The sequence below is a fragment of the Chanodichthys erythropterus genome, chromosome 19, assembly GCF_024489055.1.
Source record: "Chanodichthys erythropterus isolate Z2021 chromosome 19, ASM2448905v1, whole genome shotgun sequence".
NCBI lineage: Eukaryota > Metazoa > Chordata > Actinopteri > Cypriniformes > Xenocyprididae > Chanodichthys > Chanodichthys erythropterus.
The window spans coordinates 23,029,492-23,047,905 of NC_090239.1; the positions used below are offsets into that span (position 1 = coordinate 23,029,492).

General features: G+C 34.9%; 1 protein-coding gene across 7 annotated transcripts in view; it reads left to right on the plus strand.

The window, feature by feature from the left end:
* Positions 1 to 18,414, plus strand: part of wu:fj29h11 (uncharacterized) — a 61,417-nt gene that overhangs the window by 40,952 nt on the left and 2,051 nt on the right. For all 7 annotated transcript variants that reach the window (XM_067368998.1, XM_067369000.1, XM_067369001.1 and 4 more), the window contains 15 exons: positions 682 to 824; positions 1,413 to 1,591; positions 6,634 to 6,905; positions 7,132 to 7,351; positions 7,554 to 7,731; positions 9,126 to 9,249; positions 9,328 to 9,408; positions 9,496 to 9,675; positions 11,376 to 11,638; positions 11,742 to 11,887; positions 11,971 to 12,055; positions 14,804 to 14,921; positions 16,190 to 16,306; positions 17,316 to 17,528; positions 17,779 to 17,905. In XM_067368998.1, coding sequence (XP_067225099.1) covers positions 682 to 824; positions 1,413 to 1,591; positions 6,634 to 6,905; positions 7,132 to 7,351; positions 7,554 to 7,731; positions 9,126 to 9,249; positions 9,328 to 9,408; positions 9,496 to 9,675; positions 11,376 to 11,638; positions 11,742 to 11,887; positions 11,971 to 12,055; positions 14,804 to 14,921; positions 16,190 to 16,306; positions 17,316 to 17,528; positions 17,779 to 17,905 — 2,446 coding nt within the window. The remainder of the gene's footprint in view (positions 1 to 681; positions 825 to 1,412; positions 1,592 to 6,633; positions 6,906 to 7,131; positions 7,352 to 7,553; positions 7,732 to 9,125; positions 9,250 to 9,327; positions 9,409 to 9,495; positions 9,676 to 11,375; positions 11,639 to 11,741; positions 11,888 to 11,970; positions 12,056 to 14,803; positions 14,922 to 16,189; positions 16,307 to 17,315; positions 17,529 to 17,778; positions 17,906 to 18,414) is intronic.

Consider the following 18,414-nt stretch of genomic DNA (forward strand, 5'->3'; position numbering starts at 1 on the left):
TTTGTATCGCGCAATTCTGACCTTTTCTCTCAATTGCATGTTTATTGCAAGTGTATAACTCACTATTCTGATTTTGAGATATAAACTTAAAATTGTGAGAAAAAAGTAGCAATTGCGAGAAAGTCACAGTTAACTTTTTTTTTTGTTCTGTGCAGAAACAAACTTCCATATTAATTACATTAGTTAACATAAACTAACAATAAATTAATATTTCTAAAGCATCTTAGATCATGTTAACTTCAGCATTTAGTAATACATTATTAAAATCTGATCTCTTAATATTATTTACTGGACCTGAGCTAACGTGAACTAACAATGAGCAGTTGTATTTTCATTAACTAATGTTAACAAAGATTAATAAAGACTGTAACAAATGTATTTCTCATTGTTAGTTAATGTAACATTAACTAATGGAACCTTATTGTAAACCAAACCTACTGAAATGTTAACTTCAGTTTAATAAAATGACTTCTGTTTTGAAATAAGATTCACAATTCATGATTGTCCCAATTAATTGATTCACCCTAGAAATGAAGCACCGAACTAGAAGTCTTTTGTAGGGGCTTACAAAAGCATGAATTGTGCATGAACACGGAGCGTTATGCAATGGGACGGAGCCGGCACTCCAGAATCCATTTAGCCCTTTCAGACTCAACCAATCATTTTCTTTTCCTTTCCCAGGTGTGGACTGGGTCCTGCTGGACACCTGCTATCTGAGGGCAGACAGAGACGTGAGCGGCTGGAGAGAGATATTCAGTTCACTGGGAGTGCGAGACCTTCTTATCTTCAAAAAGGAGAAGCGCACCTTTACGGCCTCTGAACTGGTAAGATGGAAACCGCACACGGATCTGTGTTAGTGAACACACCAGAATGTGTGCGTGTGACTCTCTGACTGAAGTGTGTCAACGGGAGGCAAACTAATGAAGCATGTCAGCGCTCGCTTTTGTTTTGTGGTGTGAGATCAGAAGCAGCCTCGATTTCAGCCAATCACAGCGCTCTCCGCTGCGAGCCATTTAATGGAGTGAAAGTGCAAAATCGGCACTAATTGGATGTAATAAAAGGGGGAAGTCAAAGCTGAACTCCTCAACTTCCAATTCCATTTGTGGCCTGCTGTCTTAAATAACACGTTGCACACATGCTGTTCTGTGAATGTAAGCCTTTTTCCTCAATGAGAACAGTTGAAAATACCAGACATGGTTGATTATGTAACCATGAAACACTGTAAACATTGATCATATTTTCCATAGCTCAAATATGACATTAACTGTGCCCGACAATTCGTTCAAATGAATAACTCAGTAACTCGTTTTTGCTCTACAGTACAGTACAGTAGCTGCTACTGTGAATCACTGTCTTTCCCAGTGACCCACTTCATCAGATGAGCCTGAATAACCTGTCTAATGTCTCTTCAGGCGTCCAGTCCGTGGGCAGTGGAGAGTGAACTGTGGCCTAAGCCTGGGCCGTATGTTATCGAGGATCATCACTGCTCAGAGTTTCTTACGCTGGCCACCGTAGAGCAGCTGGACGCTCACACCAAACTACAGCAGAGACGAACTCTCATCAGCCTGCTGGACAAGAACTGGGACGCAGGGTAAATAAACCGTTGTAAACAGAGAAGATTTATGCTCCCCACTTCCATACAAATTATAGTATCGAGTTTTCTTTCAGGCTTGAACAAACAATAACACACAGAATTATGCCAAAATGCCCGTTTTGTGGAGTGTCCTCATAAGAGCAGTCTTAAATTAGTTAAATAACATCTTAAATGAACTTAAAGAGTTGTGAGGAAATGAGATGCGCGTCATGTTCAGCAGCGGCAGCTCTTAAAGTGACAGCAGCCTAATAAACTATCATCCATCAACCTCAAATATGGCTTATCATTTGGAAACATGTAAGTAGTAGCAACTTTACATGACCACTCGCTGTAACGTTAACCTAGATTAATGTGCACTATTAGGAGTGTATCCAAGTGAAGTGTGAAGATGAAGTATAGAGCGCTACTGCGAGACATGGAGGCGCCAGCGCGATCACTGGCATTAACTTAAAATACTGCATTCAACTACTTAAAATACTGTGTCATTTTCGATCATACAGATCATTTGAAACTGTAAAGGATTAGTTTTATTTGTGTAAACTCACAATAACATGAAAACATTGTGCTTTTGTAAAATAAAGAACATAAACAGGAAGCGCTTTCTGCCGTCTCGATCTCCCTGAACTGGAGCACGTCACAAAAATGAGCCGAAACTCAGCGTATACTTGCCTCACAGACATGAGAAATATATCTATAGAAAGACTGAAATTTCTATTTTTAAACAAACTAATTTGAATCGAAAAGAAATCTTCTCTGCTTATTATGTTAGTCTGAAAGGTGCATTTCTCTCTATTAGCGCATTCACTATACTGCGGAGATGAGTCGGCATCATCAACTTATCTTTGCAGCGACACTGATTCAGAAAACACTAGTTTATTAATAAATAATTAAAATATCTCCTTGCTGTTTCATAATCATTACTTTTGCCAGTGCTTTGCGGCAGCTTTATGTGTGCGCTTGAGCGCGGAATAGGCAATATATATATAATAAATGCTTATTATGGTTCTCCTCAGTATAAATTTAAGAAATCAATATAAACGTGCAATTAGTCGACTAACGGCGGTTAGTTCACCCAGAAATGATATTTCTGTCATTAATTACTCTCCCTCATGTCGTTCCACATCCGTAAGACCTTCATTCATCTTCAGAACACAAATTAAGATATTTTTGATGAAATCCGAGCAATATAATCAACACATTCAAGGTCCAGAAAGGAACTAAAGACATCGTTAAAACAGTCATGTGACTGCAGTGGTTCAACCTTAATGTTATGAAGAGACGAGAATACTTTTTGTGTGCAAAAATAACAACTTTATTCAACAAATTTGTCTCTCCCCTGTCAGACTCCGAATGCCGACTCATTATTGGTCGGCTCCTGCGTCAGTATCACACGCATGTATCGTGCTGATCACATGGTCAGGCGTCGGCCAATAATGAGTCGGCGTTCTGACGTCGAACCGGGAAGCGCTGCAACAAAAATAGCGTTTGAGAAATGACACATTTGTTGAATAAAGTGGTTATTTTTGTTTTGTTTTCGTGCACAAAAAGTATTCTCATCTCCTCATAACATTAAGGTTGAACCACTGCAGTCACATGACTGTTTTAACGATGTCTTTAGTACTTAATACTTTAATACTTAAAAAAAAATGGATTTCATCAAAAATATCTTAATTTGTGTTCTGAAGATGAACAAAGGTCTGTATGTGTATATATATATATATATATATATATATATATATATATATATATATATATATATATATATATATATATATAATGTGTGTGTATATATATATATATATATATATGTGTGTGTATATATATATATATATATATATGTGTGTGTATATATATATATATATATATATATATATGTGTGTGTATATATATATATGTGTGTGTGTATATATATATATATATATATGTGTGTGTATATATATATATATATATGTGTGTGTATATATATATATATATATATATATATATATATATATATATATATATATATATATATATATATATATATATATATATATATATATATATATATATATATATATATATATATATATAAAATAATATAGCAAGTGGTTGAACTCTTAAACCGAGCCAGTAATGCCTTAATCCCTCATGATTCACAGCTGGTTGTGGAGAAATCCACTCCACTTACGCTCAATCTGCCACATTTGCCCTGCGAACAGCTCTTTAGTCCAGATTATTTAAACTCTCTGGTCACGCGTAGGAAATGGATATTAGTCTGGCGTTCAAATCATCATCTGGTTTTATCTCTTTTCATCTCATAAGCTTTAAAGAGGAGAAATATTGTGCTTTGTTTGGGCTGCTCTCTAGCATATGTGTGTGTGGCTTGACGGATTTGGCCTGTTTATTTAATGGACTGTGTCTGATGACCATAAAACCACGTCAGATCCTAATCGGGAAACATGCATCAGTCTATTCTTGGTCGCTCAGTTTTATGTAAAGCACAGCTCCTCAGATGCAGTGTTGAAATGCCATGTATTTTTAAGTTGGTTGAACCCTGATGTCAGCTGCAGCGTGTGACTCATCATACTGTCCTCCGTCTGCTGGCCTCGCCTGAACCGCCTCACGTCGCCCTGCTTTATGCTCCATTTACATTCATCAGCAAAACCCCATCCATCCTCTCGGACAGATCCACAGCAGTGCTGCTTCTACTCATTTTTCAGACTGAAATAATGCATATTTATTTATTTAGGTTTAGTTTATTATAGTCAGTAGCAGTACTTCATAATTGATACGGAACTTAATAAAGATGATAAAATTGGTGTTATATGATCATATTTTTTCTCTCTAGCAGCTGCATTTTGTACTAATTGTAGCTTGTTTATTAAGGATGCAGGACAACCAGCTAGTAATGCATGACAGTAATCTAGTCTAGACCTCATGAATGCATGAACTCACTTTCTGCATCAGAAACAAATAACATGTTCCATAGCTTAGCAATGTTTCTGAGGTGGAAGAAGGCTGTTTTTGTAATATATGAAATATGTTTTTTGATGGACAAAATACCAAAATTTTTTTCTGAATTTAATAGAAGACAATTACTAATTCATCTTACACACACTCTGCCAACTTCCATAATTTAGAGATTTCATCTGGTCGTGTTGAAATATATCATAGGAGTATCATATTGAAAACAACAGAGGGCCTTACACAGAGCCTTGTGGCACTTCATAATTTACTGACGTTATCTTAGGTTTTTCCCTGTTTAAATAGACAAAATGTTGAAGGTCTGATAGGTACGATCTAAACCACCTTAATGCCTGAATTATGTAATTTTAACAAGTGCAGTTTCTGTGCTATGAGGCGGCCTGAATCCTGACTCAAGTATAATTTTTTTTGCAAGAAGGAGCACAATTGGGCCGACACAGACATAAATGAAAGATTTGAAATGTGTCTAATTACGTTTGGACCTAATTGTGGTTTCTTATTAAAGGGACAGTTCACCCAAAAATTAAAATTAGTCTATTATTTACTCACACTCAAGCCAACTTAGGTGTATGTGATTATCTTCTTTCAGACAAACACAATCAGAGATATATTTAAAAATATTCTGGCTCTTCCAAGCTTTGTAATGGGAGTGAATGGGGGCGAGATTTTGAAGCCCCAAAAAAATGCATCATAAAAATAATCCATACGGCTCCAGAGGGTTAATAAAGGTCTTCTGAAGCAAAGCGATGGGTGTTTGTAAGAAAAATATCCATATTTAAGACTTTATTAACTATAATAACTGGCACACGATTGTACGCATTAATTTGTGGCAGATTTCCAACGCGTGACGCAATGTCGAAAGCGGAAGCTCAAAGGATAAAGCAAAACAAAACACCGGTCACGAATTAGAAGTTTAAAACGAGAAATTTTAAAGAGAAATTAATATTTTCCAAGAGAAGAGGAGCTTGAGGAGGGAATACTTGTATACATCGTCTCAATCGTGTATTTATTGTCTTGAAAAGTGTTTATTTGGATGTTAAAGCCATGGTTAGTGATCTCTAGAAGACATGCCGTTAGTTCCTGGTTCCTTTTCTTCTTTATACGAATTTGTGGCCTAAAGGTGTACAGAGCGCCCTCCGGCTGCAAGTATGAATTGAAAACACAGTGTCCAGCACTCATAGTGATGACAATAAATATTACTTCTCAGTATAGAAAATTGACATAAATATATAAGAATCCATCAATATTTCTCCAAATGTGCATGCCTTTAAGCTAAAAGCCTATATGAAATGCCATAGAGGTAACATAACTGTTCAGACACTTTGCATCACAGAAATACATTATATTTTAAATAATATAATAGAATACCATTATTTTAAATTGAGCTGAGACATTATTACAGAGGGTTTTTTTCACAGCCTACCTGACTGAAAGGCCTCATTAATATGCAAGTCATTTCAGGTCATTATTATGCGATTCTTTTGTCTTCTCAGGTGTGAATGACCCATTATTCATGATCATTCACGCCTCCACGCATATTGTGTTTCTTGACAAAAAGTGACTTACAAAAACTAAATCAATATATTGTTTTATATGAAAGAGTAGGCAGCATAATTTTTACATAATTCTGAAGCAAAAACTCTAGTCTACAACCTCCAATACCCAGAAGTCTTGTGAACACAGATTTAATATACTTTTTTTGGCCTTATTTCAGTGACGTAAGTTTTTTGTTTTTTCAATAACCACGCATAAACATTATTCCTTCAAAAACACAAACATGTACATACATGTTCCTCACATATTATTGTAGCCTAGTTTGTGCTGAATACAGTGTAATGACACTTTTTCCATTAATATGTTTATGAACAACTGAAAAAAGCACAAATGTCAGGGCATGCCAAAACTTCTCCAGGCCCCAAATCAGCCTCAGACTCCAGAGGGTTAAAGTCCCATTACTGTTAGATAATGCTGAAATATAACTGAAATATACTAGCATTAGTTACAGTACTTATTATTCATGTTAAGCCAATGCATGTCTCTTTACGTGTAAACCTGTCCTGTTTGTGTTGTAGAGAGAAGTACTCGCAGTATCTCAGGGCACAGGTCTTGGACAGCCAGGGCCGATCCGTGCGAGAGGTCAAATCCTCCTTCTGTCACCTCCTCACACAGCTGCCCTGGGTTCCTGCGCACAGGCGAGACGAGATGTGGGACGAGAGCCGTCCTGTAGTTTACCTACAGCCCAAATCTGTCTACATCTTTTCTACACAAGTGCACCAGCTTCTCGGCTCCCACGTTGATTATGCACACAGCGTGCAGACGCCCAGTGAATTCACCAGAGCTATAGGTAAAGCTGAAGGCATTGAGACTGAGTCTGTAACGAATATAGGAAGAATTGCTGACTGGTATAATGCAATCTTAAATGCTGTTCTTTTGAACTTCCTATTCATCAAATAATCCTAAAAAATAAAATGTATGACGGTTTCCACAAAGATATTGATAATAATCAGAAATGTTTCTTGAGCAGCAATGCTAAACTTTGAACGGTGCATATCATATAAATGTCTGTGTAGGAATGAGACACAGTTTGCAAGTGGAGGACATGATTGGCTATCTGAAGCGCTGGTGCACCAGGGTGTCAGAGGATCCGTCTGAGGAGTCTGAAGGAGCAGATTTCACCACTACAGTGGATCACATCCGTGAAGTGTACCGCTATCTGTATGCCCAGTGCAATAGTGTCCAGCTCAGAGACCTGTTCCAGCACTCGCCCGCGGTCTTCATCGAGTATGACAGGTCAGATATACACATATTGAACATACATGTTGTTTAAAGCGGTCCTTTTTGTGCAAAAAAACTTTATCATTATAAGTGAAACTCAATGAACATATTAAAATAATAAAAATACCATGTCATGAGCCTTTAACCCTCAGATCCCTACAAAACCAGCATGCATTTACTGTTTTTTTTTTTTTTTTGCCGTTTTCTTCTCTTACAGGAAGGATGAACGCTGCTCTGGGCGCTTCTATCATCTCAAAGAGGTTTGCTGGTGGGATCCGACGGGCATGTTCCAGAGATACAAGGAGTTGATCCGACGGCCTGACAGTGGGATACAGGAGCCCAAAGTCTTGGCACCATTTTATAATGGTTTGCAGGACATAATGAGCATGTTCAAGGTTTGTTTAGGGTTGAAATTCAGGCTGATAAGCTGGAAATCAGTGAGAAATGACTAATATTAAAATGTTATACTATTTTGTCTAAATGAATTTAAAATTAAACACCAAAATTTTTTTTAGACTTTACAACATGGATTCTCATTTTGAGATTTGCAAAAAATTACATTTAACTGTTTTTATTAATTCATTAATGTTTTTACAGGTTAACTTTAAGTGGGCATTAGATGACAGCAAAGGCAATACTTATGTAAAAATAGAGGAAATGAGCATGTACAAGAAGATTTCCATTTTTTATACAGATAAATAAAAAGAAAATCTATAAAATATGCAATGTGGGAAAAATTGGCAGAATTGCGGAATCCAGTTGAATTTATTATATAATAAGGAATGTCACAGAATTTGGCAATTTTGGATGAAAAAATTAAAAGTAAAGCTGTACACTTAATAAAATCACTTCATTATGATAGACACAGAAACTCAAAAGTCTTTCCAAAATCAAAGTTGAAGAAATCATGATGGAAGTATATTACTGTTACACAGCAGAATGTAATAATAACAATAATACAGTTTGAACATTATTTTTAAGCTTTATCACATAATTTTTTCATCCATGTTTTAATTATACAGTAAACTTCTTTAAAACATTAAATTTTATTTTATTATTATTATTATTATTTTTTAAACATTAATTAAATCGTTAATGTCTTATGCATTGCTTTGATTACCACCTTTTTGATAATAAAATTTTAATAAATCTTAAAGTACTAAATATTAAAACTTTTTAAATAAAATATTTTTTAAAATATTAAAATTTATGAAAAAAATAAAAGCCATTTCATAAAGTAAAATAACATTTTAATAAATGATTAAATTTTTAAAGTTTTGTAAGTTAAATTGATTAAACATTCCTTTTTATTATTAAAATTTAACTAAACCATTAAAATTTATTGAACCCAGGAACATTAAAATGGAAAACACAGCATTTGAGAAAAGAGAAGTATATATATATTAGTTAAAATTCTAATACATTATTAAATGCTATTCAATTATTTATCTTTTTGAATTTACTTCATTAGACATCTTTTATTAAAATTTAATCAAACCATTAAAATGGAATCAAAATTTAAACTAAAGGAAAAAATAAACACACATTTCATAGGGCCCTATTATGATTTAAAGTGTAATCAATTATTAAATGTTATAAATTAAATTGATTAGACATCCATCATTTTTTAAAATTAATTCAAACAGAATCCAGAAAAAATGTAAACAAAACAAGTAATTTTTGGCCCTACTAAAATGGGCTGATAATCTACATGGGACCGATTCAGATGGCATTTTATATGGCTAATACTGAAATAAATGTTTTCTAAGAGCCTTTATTATCATTTCAGTCTCTCAAGGTGGAGCACAATCCCTCTATGAAGCAGTACGTGTCCCTGCTGGAGGCTGTCTGCGAATCATCTCCTGCTACGGGAGATGTTGTCCAAGACGTCTCGGTCATCTTTGCCAAACTAGGTAAGAATCAAATGATATCCTGCCCTAATCATCCATTAACTGGCATGCATTTCTGATATGCTTCTCTCTCTCTGAAAGCTGATAAATGTAAAATGCATGTTCACGGAGAGCAGGATCAAGACGCGCAGCTGAACTCCTCCTACTGCAGCTCTCTGAAGGGTGAGATCCTAACGTCGTGTGTTTATGGAGCTGGTGATGTCAGCAGAATCCTGCCCTGGTCTTAATCCATTTTTATGGTCCTAACAGAAATGGTGTCCCGTAAAAGAGTTTTCCCCACCAAGACTAGCGGTTGGGTCACGTTAGCTCACAAGCCCATGATCGCAGACAGCGCAAACTTGGAGAAGATCTTCAAATCGCATAGTTCGGTTTGTCTGCTCAACCTGCCGTCTGCGGCCAAGAGAGCAGCCAGCAAATCCAAGCATGAAGGTAACGTGTTCACTAGTGAAAAATACCTCTGTGTGTGTGTGTGGCTGTTATTGTAGAATGCAAACTTCGGCAATGCTATTTACCATGATCGATACATCATACATTAAAATTTGCAAATTTTTATCGCCTTTTTCCCCCTCACATATTTTAGTAATCATCATAAGTTAGGTATCATCTGAAAGCTTAAACACCTTGACATCGGACATTGTGTTACAATGGAAATGGTACTTTAAATCCTTTCAGCTGGCCCCTCCCTCTAGTGGGCGGAGTCATGTTTAAAATTTTACAAAACTGCACTGCACTATTTTATAATCAAATCTTTTTCAGTTGAACTTGACAACTCCTATCGTACGAAAGATCTGTGACTCACGTTTCCATGTGTGGCCGGTGTTATGACAGATGAAGTTATGACAGATGAAGTTATGACAGATGAAGTTATGACAGGGAAATGCATCTAATACGCCTAAACAGAGTCTCACACAAACCTAAATTTTTGTCAGATCAACTTCAAATTTGGAGTTAGACAAATGGCTTTTTAAAGTCCACATTATTTTGTAAAATATATATTTTGTATAAAATAAAATGGCTACATTTGCTTTACAGTAAACTTAAAATTTACTCTTAATTTTTTTGAAGTGCTTTACTATGGAGGCTTGTTTCTGCCAAAGAATAAAAAAATTAAAAAGGTAATTGCGCTTTTTATCTCACAACTCTTGCCTTTTTTTCTTGCAATTGCGAGTTTATAGAATTGTGAGATTCCTTGAGAAAACGCAAAATAATTGAAATATCGTTTTTCTTCCCATCTCATATATTTTTCAATTTCGCATGCATTTTCACACCTTAAATTTAACTTCTTTGTTTAATTTTTAATTTTTTTTTGTTTTATTTTTTATTTTATTTGTTTTAAATTTATTTTATTTATTTTTTTGTGTTTTGAGAGAATTTCATAGTACTAATTAATATTTATGCAATAATTATGATAAATTTTGTCCTATTGAAAATAATTAAATAACAAATTAAAAAAATGTATTACTTTTCAGTTAAATTTCATGTTAAAATAGAGACAATGCCTTTAAAATCCAATTTTTGAGGGCAGATTAGTGCCATCTGGTGGGAGTAAAAAAAGAAAAACATTCATAATGCTGTGGTGTGACCACTAGATGCTTGTATAGCGCTATATAAAGAGGCTTGTAAATTCTCTTGTTTTTAGACATAAATACATCATGCTGTGGATTTGGATATATATTTAGACATTTCTCAAAACTACTTTTCGTGAAGGTTTAGGTTTGTTTTGTTTTTTTTATTTTGATTTGAAGTGTCAGTTTTTGCATTAATTTTTACTATTTTCAAACCTGAACACAGAGAAAGACATTTTGTCACACATAACATCAAAATTCAACAAAAATGTAACAAATATATATATATATATATATATATATATATATATATATATATATATATATATATATATATATATATATATATATATATATATACATTTTTTATTTAGTTTTTTAGTTGTTTGTTGTGGTCACATCGCAACTGCGAGTGAGAGTAGAGTTTCATACAGTGATTTTCAAAATTTCAAACCATTTTTTTTCTTTCGGTCTAAAATGACCGAACAAAACCAGAGGGTTAAGAGTTTTTAATGAATGATCCGGATAATTTCAAAGGTAATTTCCCTGTTCTCTTGTCCTCAGGCAAGCTGGAGAAGGAGGCGTTCAGCGAGCGCGACCGAGAGTTGTTCCTGGAGATCTGCGGGGTGGAGCGGCTCTCGCGGTGCGTGACCACCGAAGCGCAGACAGAGCTCTACAGGCCTTGCCCCGCCCTGCAGACCCTGGTGCGGCAGCTCGTCCCTTACATCCAGAGGTTCATTTTCCACCATGCCGATTTTGAAGACATGTACAGTGAGCTGAAGGACAGTGGGATCGCCAAACGCATCAGCTCGCTGAGTTTCGGACAGGTGCGATTTCTCCCCGATGCAAACCCAACAGATTTCTCCAACGGCTTGCTGCCTGTTGCATCATATTCTTTCTTTCAAAACAGAACTGTTTGTGTTTGTGCAGGTGGGGAAGCTGTATATTCATTATCGGCTCGAGGTGCCGGACGAGGACCCGATTTTTGAGAGCGAGGATATTATTTGTCTCCTGAAAAACCAAAAAGAGCTGTACATCCACAAAGACCACCTCTCGGCCAGACTGGACATCGGCAGGTACAGCGTCCGCCCTGTAGCTTCAGCACGTTATGCTTCTCAATCCTCACGTGTGTGGCTCATCTCTCTTTATATTGTTGTAGAGAGCTGGTGAAGTTGTTCACCACAGAAAAGACCTTTGCGAAAGAGCTGGAGCGGTTTCTCCAGGGCCTTGTTACGTGCATTAACGTGAGTATAGTCTGATTGTGATTAAATTGAGCCTGCGGGCATGAGTAATGCCAGCTGTACTCCAAGGTGACTCTGTCCTTGTTTTCGAAAGCAAGATTTAGTGATTGAGAGCTGGGATAAAATTTATGGCCTGCAAAACACTAAATGTTGCCTCTGCGCGAATAGTCCCCGAGCCATACATAAATTGCACTAGTAGTTAATTTTTGACCTTTTATAAACTACTAAAGCTTTCTTCAGCAGAGATGCAGACAAACATATTTATATCAGTTTATATCAGCATGGCGAATTTGTTTTTATTCACATATGTGCCAGATGTGCTCTTTGTGTTCATGTTGGTTTCATATGGTTGAAAAACTTTCAAAAAGAGTTTAAATTTAATGTCTCTAAAAATGTCATGTGGTGCAGGGCTGTTATTATTAAATAAAACCATAAAAAACGAACTTGAAATAAAATATACATTAATTGTAATAAAATAAAAACAATAACAAATGTAAGCTTGTTTGATTTTAGCGAGTTGCTGAATGATCTTTCTATTTAGTTTACGATGAAGTGCTAAAATTTAAAAACTAAATAAACAAAAACTTATAAGTAAAATATTAGTTTTAATATTATAATAAAAACAAATAAAATGACAAACTCAAGAAAATTACTAAAACTTGAAAGTTAAAATGATAATTTAAAATATAAAAATAGAATCGAAATCAAAATATTAACAAAACTATAATATTTTCATTAATATTAATAAGCAGTAAATTATTTTTTGTCTTATAATTGTGATATATATATTTATATATTTTTTTAATCTATATTTTATATACTTTAATGTGTGTGTGTGTGTGTGTATATATATATAAATCTGACTGTTATTAATTATGTAAATTAACTGATACTATAATACTTTATATAATATAAAAATATAATATAATATATATTATAATATTACAGTATATTATATTTTAGATATAATATTCAATATTTATATATACTTTATATATGTATAATTTTATATACTTTAATATGTGTGTATATATATATAAATGTATAAATAATTAATATTACTTATAATTTAAAATATATATAACAAAAATATAAAAATATATTATATATACAGATTATTATATTTTGTATATAATCAATATTTTTATATATATATATATATATATATATATATATATAAAATTATATTATAATTTAATATATTATATATACAGTATATTTTATATATAATATTCAATATTTTTATATACTTTAATATATGTGTGTGCATATATATATATAAATATATATATATATCTGATTTAATTATATAAATGATTAATACTGCTTATAATAATTTATAATATATATAATAATATATAATATAAAAATAACAATTTCAATATTTTTAAATACTTTAATATATATGTGTGTGTGCATATATATATATATATATATATATATATATATATATATATATATATATATATATATATATATGACTGATAAGTATATAAATAAATTCACATTATTAATTAATTTATAAATTCACACATTATGATAAATCTATAAAAAAAAATATTTGACTCTTTTTCTTTTCTTAGAATGGCTTAACTTAAAGTGCTGTAAAAAAAAAATTTGGAAAAAAATATTATTTACATATGCCATATGGCAACAACGTAAAATAGTAGAAAAACTTAGAATAAGTGTAAGTGTATATAGTTCATATTTTTCCTCAGTAATGTTGTTTGTATTGAATCAATTAGTGCTATTATAAGTTTTAGCAGTAATTATAAACAATACCTTATACTTATTTTCCAACATCTTGTGTTTTTCCATTCTCTTTTGCTGAATAATGCTTTATATTCTTTAAATTTTACTTTTTTTCTGTATGAAACTTCAGAAAGCATTTTTTTTTTCCAAAGGTGAGACACATGTAGACATCACATTTGGTGCTATTCACACTTACAATACACTTACAGCCACTTGCACCTGCCTTTTTGAGACACCATGTTGGGAAAGGGGTAGGTCTGGGCCAGTATACATGGCTGTGATGGCAGATCTCTGATGTTGATTTAATCCAAAATACAAATGCCACGGCAGTCCTTAACATACGACTAATCAACATTGTATCACTAGCATAAATGTTTTTATTGTTACAGCTTAACAGACTGCAGCTGATCTTTGCTAGCTATCTAACCTATTATAATAATGTAATTCCATTACTGCGCAGTGTTGCCATATGGCAACACAGACATTTTCTCGATTTACCAAAAACTAATTTCATAAAAACATTTTTGAGTGGTGAATATGTCATCATACCTTACCTGAGATGATGTTAACGTTTTTTTTTGTGAATGTGACATGGGCAGGTCCTTGTTTGTTACTGACGTTTTAGTTTGCTTTCAGCAACTGCCGACAAGAGATGGCAGTCTGTCAGATATCGCGTCACAGAAAAAAATTGCATGTCATGTGACTTAACCAAAGCACATCATTGGCTAAATTAAGGTCTTCTCTTACAAATAAACAAAACTAGAATGTTCTCTTAAAGAGACGGCGGCAAGGAAATGAACATAAAGAGTATGTTGCCATATGGCAACACTATGCGGTAGAGGATTGCAGACATATACTGTGATCAAGTAATTGGCACGTCTTGTAATTATTTTGGTCAATCAAATCTCTACTTGATTCACGACCCTCATACAAATCCATAGAATCACAAAACACTGAACTGCTTGAATCACATGATTGTGTGTCTGTTGTGTGATTCAGGACCGAGCTGCTTTAAAGAGGTTTCTGGACAGAGAGAACGCTCAAGAACTCCCTGCAAATGAGGAACCATGGGACGTCCCAGCGCCACAGCCGGTGGAAGTAAAAACAGAAACCATCGGTAAGCATCTCGCTTGGAGTCCCTGAAGCGAGCCGACAGGAACAGACAGTGTGTTCCACCGAGTCTGAATGCATCCATCGCACAGCGGAGAAATTAACAGCTGTGTTGATCCCTTTGATTTCTTCTCCAGTTTAATCTGCGCCCTCATTTCATCATTTCTCTCGCACCACACGCACAGTGCGCATATGCTAATGTGTGTTTGTTTGCCGCTCGTCTCGCTGACATGAAAGCGCAGCTGTTGCCAGGGCGAAGAGAAGAGACGTCTCTCTCTCTCTCTCTCTGCTCAGCTGCACATCAGCCAGACACGCATGAATAACAAGGGCTGGGCATCGAAACAAATCTCACCGCTCCATTTCAAATTCACATGCTTGAGATTTGATTCAATACTGATTCATTTTGGATGTACATCAGATACAGCACGTCTGATTTTCTCCTAGTAAAAAAAGAAATCTCAACTAATGCTGTAAACTATTCAGGAACCCTGTCAGCTGGTACATTATTGTGATATTAAAGGTTAAAAATAACTGATTTGTATATATTTAAATTGCACATAAGGCAGTTTTTACATAATAATGTTTCTACTCCAATTCATTCATTTTTGGAAATATAAACATATAAATGGTCATAAACACTTGTTTTCATGCAGTTTTATTCAAAAATATATAAATTAATGAAGACCAGCTTAGGTAATAAATATGAATATGTAATATAGTTATCAAAATATATATTTATAAAAATGCTCCTCTTTAGACTTATTTTTTTAGCTAACTATTGAGTGACGTTACGTGAAATTATTTCTGCGGTTGAAACTGATTGATCGATTACATGAGACATGATTAATTTCAGAAAGTTTCTTTAAACATACCTTCTGATGTTCATTCACGTTTATTTGCTGCTGTAACTAGTAGTAAAGAGGAAGAGATGATCGGTTCGGTCACCACACATTAAAGACACAAAAACACATTTATTGCTTGTATATTTCGTGATAAAACTGACTGAATTTGAAAGATTATTATGATTATTGAATTGAATTGTTCACACATCAACTGGAAACAGCAGACTAAAAGTCCAATCTTGGGATTTAAGAATCAATTTCAGTTCAACAAATTGAGAATCGATTAAAATTGAGAAACTGATTTTTTTCAACCCAGTCCTAACTGTACAAACATCATTTTGTGCTTTAAAACGGAGGTTTATTACGCCAGTTTTTGTGATGAAACATCAGCGTTGATCTGTGTTTATCACACTGATGGTGCTTGTGTTTGCAGTTCGTCCTTCAGGAGTTGTGCAGGAGGACCAAATGCAGACGGATCTGAATAAAGAGGACCGGCTGGTTTGCTGGCCGCCTAAAGCCTCGCTGAATAAAACAGGTGGCGGCAGTTCAGGTACAGATGAATGACTTTGTTGTTGCAGCTGCATAAGTTTTGAGATTTTGAGTAGCGATAGGCTGATATCTAAAAAATAACAAAAAAAAAAACATAAATTTTGAATGTTTGAGAATTCAGTTTTATGTTTTTTTAAGGGGTTAGTTCACCCAAAAATGAAATTTCTGTCATTAATTACTCTCCCTCATGTCGTTCCACACCCGTCAGACCTTCATTCATCTTTAGAACACAAATTAAGATATTTTTGATGAAATCCGAGATGACTCGTCTATATATAATCAACACTTTCAAGGTCCAGAAAGGTACTAAAGACATCGTTAAAACAGTCATGTGACTGCAGTGGTTCAATCTTAATGTTATGAAGAGACGAGAATACTTTTTGTGCGCAAAAACAAAACAAAAATAACAACTTTATTCAATATTCTCTTCTCTTCTGTGTCATTCTCATTCGATGTTTATGTCCAGCGCTTCCAGGTTTATCGTCAGAACACTGACTCATTATTGGCCGGCTTCACACGCATATGGCGTGCTGATCATGTGATCAGCTTTGGCCAATTCTGAGCCGGCATTCGGACGTAAACACGAAAGCTTAACTGTGTCACCTGCGTAAGATAATGACAGAAGAGAAGAGATTGTTGAATAAAGTGGTTATTTTTGTTTTGTTATTGCGCACAAAGTATTCTCGTCTCTTCATAACATTAAGGTTGAACCACTGCAGTCACATGACTGTTTTAACAATGTCTGTAGTTCCTTTCTGGACCTCGAAAGTGTTGATTATATTGCTGTCTATCTATAGACGAGTCTTGGATTTCATCAAAAATATCTTAATTTGTGTTCTGAAGGTCTTACAGGTGTGGAACGACATGAGGGAGAGGAATTAATGACTAATAATTAATGAACTAACCCTGTATTTTTTAGATCAGTAAATCATGTGCTTTGACCTCAGACATCGTTCATTCTTGTATATCAGCAGTGGTCCCCGAGTTCATAACGCATGTGTGTTTTATAGGTTCAAGCAGCCAAGCTGTGGAGGATGTGATGAAGATGTGGCCTCCTCCTGCTCCTCTGGGTCCAGTGACGCTTCCAGCTCAGTCAGGAGTCGAGAGGAGCTCGTCCAGCACCAGTGTCCATCAGCTGACCGCAGATGCTCCAGGGCATGTAGATGCAAGACCTCAACATGAACAAGCTCCCAAAGCAAGCAGTGCCTTCCCACGATCCTCAGGTCCAGACGCTCTCGTGATTCACACAGCAGTTGTCATTTAAGTATTGATGCAGGTGTTAACCTGTTGTCCTTTATCGGAGTGAAGTCATAAAGGGCTTAAGCATTTTTATAGAGGGCATACATTTGTTCTTGTTTGCGAAGCGGCACAATAGAAAAAACTAGTAGTCATGATGACTCTACAGAAAATATTTTATCTCAAAGGGTTTCAGCTGTCAAAAACAAGGTTTTAAACATGGTTTTGCTCACACAGAGCGACGGGAAGAGGCCGCGGTGCAGGATGTCAGTCCTCAGCCTGTGAATCCGAACGCTGCTTCGGATGAACAAGATAAAACTACAGCGGATGAGAGCAGCGCAGCCTCTTCAGCAGCAGATCAACAGTACGTGTTTCTTCATATCCTGTCCGCCGTGTTTCCCCTCAAAGCTTTTAGTAATCATGAATTTGAAAAGCTTAAACACTCAAAATTTGAAATTGGACCATAAAAACACTACTTTAAATCCCTTTAGCGGCTCAATTTTTGTGATATCAACTTCAAATTTGGAACATGACGTGTTTAGACATATGGCTTTGAATTTTTAACAATTTTAGAGTCCAAATTATTTAATAAAATACAGAGGATCTATTACACCATTTTGTTTTTAGACTCTACTAGACTGAATGTTGATTATTCTCCTCATATTCTCCATTGTTGCAGCTCCTCTCTTCCCAGTCTGTCAGTAACGCTCTGTTTAGTTCCTGTCTCTATGAAGCCCCGCCTTCTGAAAAGCACAATGTGCTCTGATTGGTCGGCTGGAGCAGTGTGTTGTGATTGGTGTTTGGGAAATGCCCCGCCCCTTACCATAACCGCCAGTTTCAACACACTACTAACTAACTCAACCAGGCCCCGCC